Here is a 2182-nt window from a genome sequence, read left to right on the forward strand (position 1 = left end):
AAGGGAGCCTCTCGTGGGTAAGCTCCGCGGCCGCAGCCTCCTCCTCTGGAGTCGAGCGGGGATGGAGTGAAGGATAGGGAGACTGGGAGGAGGAATAACATCTCCTCTCGCTTCCTGATATTGCTGCTGCAGCATCCACTGCCCACCACCTCCCCTCCCCTCCGCCTCCACCCTCCGTCCCGGGGGGGAGGGGACGGGGAGGTAGGGGAAGGGGAAGGGGAAGGGGCGGGGCTTGAGCCTGTGACTGACAGTGGGGTTGCTGTCGGCAACTGAGAGAGGCCACACCTTCCCCCTCCATCCTCTCCTCCCCTCTCTCTCTCTGCTCCTCTGTCCCTGGTCTGCTGTTCCCAGTCGGCATCCAGAAGACCTGAGAGTGAAGCAGTATGACTGATGAGAGGAGAGATGATGAAAGAGAGAAGGATGTAGGGAGGGAGGGAAATGTGGGAATCCAGCCCACGCAGTAAGCATGCTTTTTGCTGGAATACACAGTATGTATGTAGGGCAGGCAGAGAAGGAAGATATGGGGAAAACATGGTAAAAAGGAGGGGGTGTTAAGAGACTAGGATGGAGGGGGAGGAGAGAAGGAAAGAGGGTGAACAAAAGGGGGGGGGGGCAGAGCATACAAGAGAGAAATAATCAGTTAAGCATAGACATGCAGTGAGAAAAAAGAGAGGAAGCAGTAGCAGATGGATGCTGCAGCCACTCTGTACTGACACACAAAGATCACACACATACACAGATGCTATGGTAGAGTTAAACCTACATTGTTATTAATCTTTCAGTTACACAGTCCCCTGCTGGTCTGAGTATTTCAGGGGCCTTTGAAATGCAAATTGATGGACACATTTTTAGAAATAAAATGCTCAAATTTACATCCTTTATGAAGACACTCCATAACATATTGACCTAATTACACAAGTGTACAGACACACAAAATGATGTTTGACAATGTATTATTTTGATGTATTATTAATTATTTCAAGGCTATCCTCTAACAAACAATAGTAGTGGGAGGTGAGGTGTCAAAACCCCAAATCTCCACCCTCCCCCTCCGTGTTTCCTCCTCTTCCTTCATCATCCCCTCCTCCATCTTCTCCCCCATCTCATGTCTCCCATGGTGAAAGTCACTGGTGTGAAAGTAAACAGGCCATGCTCCAATTAGCCAAACAGTGCTGCTGTCTGCCACAGAATGGCTCAGCATGGCACAGCACACATGGAGAATGACAGAATACGATAAGGTTTATACCTGAGCTCAGATGTCACATTGGATAGCTGTAATAGCAGAGCAGATTTAAATATGTTGTTGGAACACAATGGAACACCATCATATTAATTCATTAACATCCAGATTATTTTTTCTTAAATAGTGTGACGTTTTATAAAGGACGCAACAACTAATGTTATTTTTCACACTGTTACCAGTGCCTGCAGGATTTTGAGGCCTTTTTTGGGGATTGTTGCAGTAAAACACCTGCACAAAAATTGCAATGCATGTTACGACTGTATGACATTTCGTATATAAAGAATTATTCTGTGCCTTTATTTGATAGGAGCAGCTGTGTTAAGGACTCAGCCTTGATACACGGGATGCACACTCTACCAGGTGCTACCAGAGCACCCCAACAGTGAAAATTCTAAATTCCAGCGAGAATAAAGCCGCACTGGTTTGGAGGGTCAGTGTCAGACGTTTGCACATGTCTCCATGGTCTGCATCTGCACAACTACAAACCAGGAAGTTTGTTTGGTGACGTATGACTCACTGTTTTCCATGGGAAATCACAATGATTGGTCAACTTTACAGAAAAGTTTTGGTGGTTTAAATAAAAAATGGTATAATTTCTTTCCCACTAGTATTTTATTTTGGTGCTTTTTAACTCTAGAAGGATTTGGAACCGGATGAAGGATTTTTAGTCATCAGACGTCTGGGGAGTAATAAGTTATCAGAGAAACAAGCTGAGCTAATGTTAGCAGGCAGCTCGGCTCGCAGCCCCTCCGGACGTCCTTTGTCTGTCCAACAGCGTGGGAGAAGCAGTGATTTTTAAGGTGGAACTGCTATAATTAACATTGGATAGCTGTAATAGCAGAGCAGATTTAAATACTGTTGTATGCGCAACACAATGGAAACAACCATCATATTAATTCTTAACATCCAGATTATTTTTTCTTAAATAGTGCTGACCCC

General features: G+C 45.3%; 1 protein-coding gene across 1 annotated transcript in view; it reads right to left on the reverse strand.

Annotated features, from left to right (window-relative positions):
* The window catches only part of carmil2 (capping protein regulator and myosin 1 linker 2), a 28531-nt gene that overhangs the window by 4373 nt on the left and 21976 nt on the right, over positions 1 to 2182 (reverse strand). Inside the window, 3 exon segments of the mRNA XM_035664768.1 lie at positions 9 to 111; positions 113 to 142; positions 144 to 367. Coding sequence (XP_035520661.1) covers positions 9 to 111; positions 113 to 142; positions 144 to 367 — 357 coding nt within the window.

Source organism: Morone saxatilis, unplaced genomic scaffold (assembly GCF_004916995.1).
Source record: "Morone saxatilis isolate NCDOM2014 unplaced genomic scaffold, NCSU_SB_2.0 Contig2, whole genome shotgun sequence".
Lineage (NCBI taxonomy): Eukaryota > Metazoa > Chordata > Actinopteri > Moronidae > Morone > Morone saxatilis.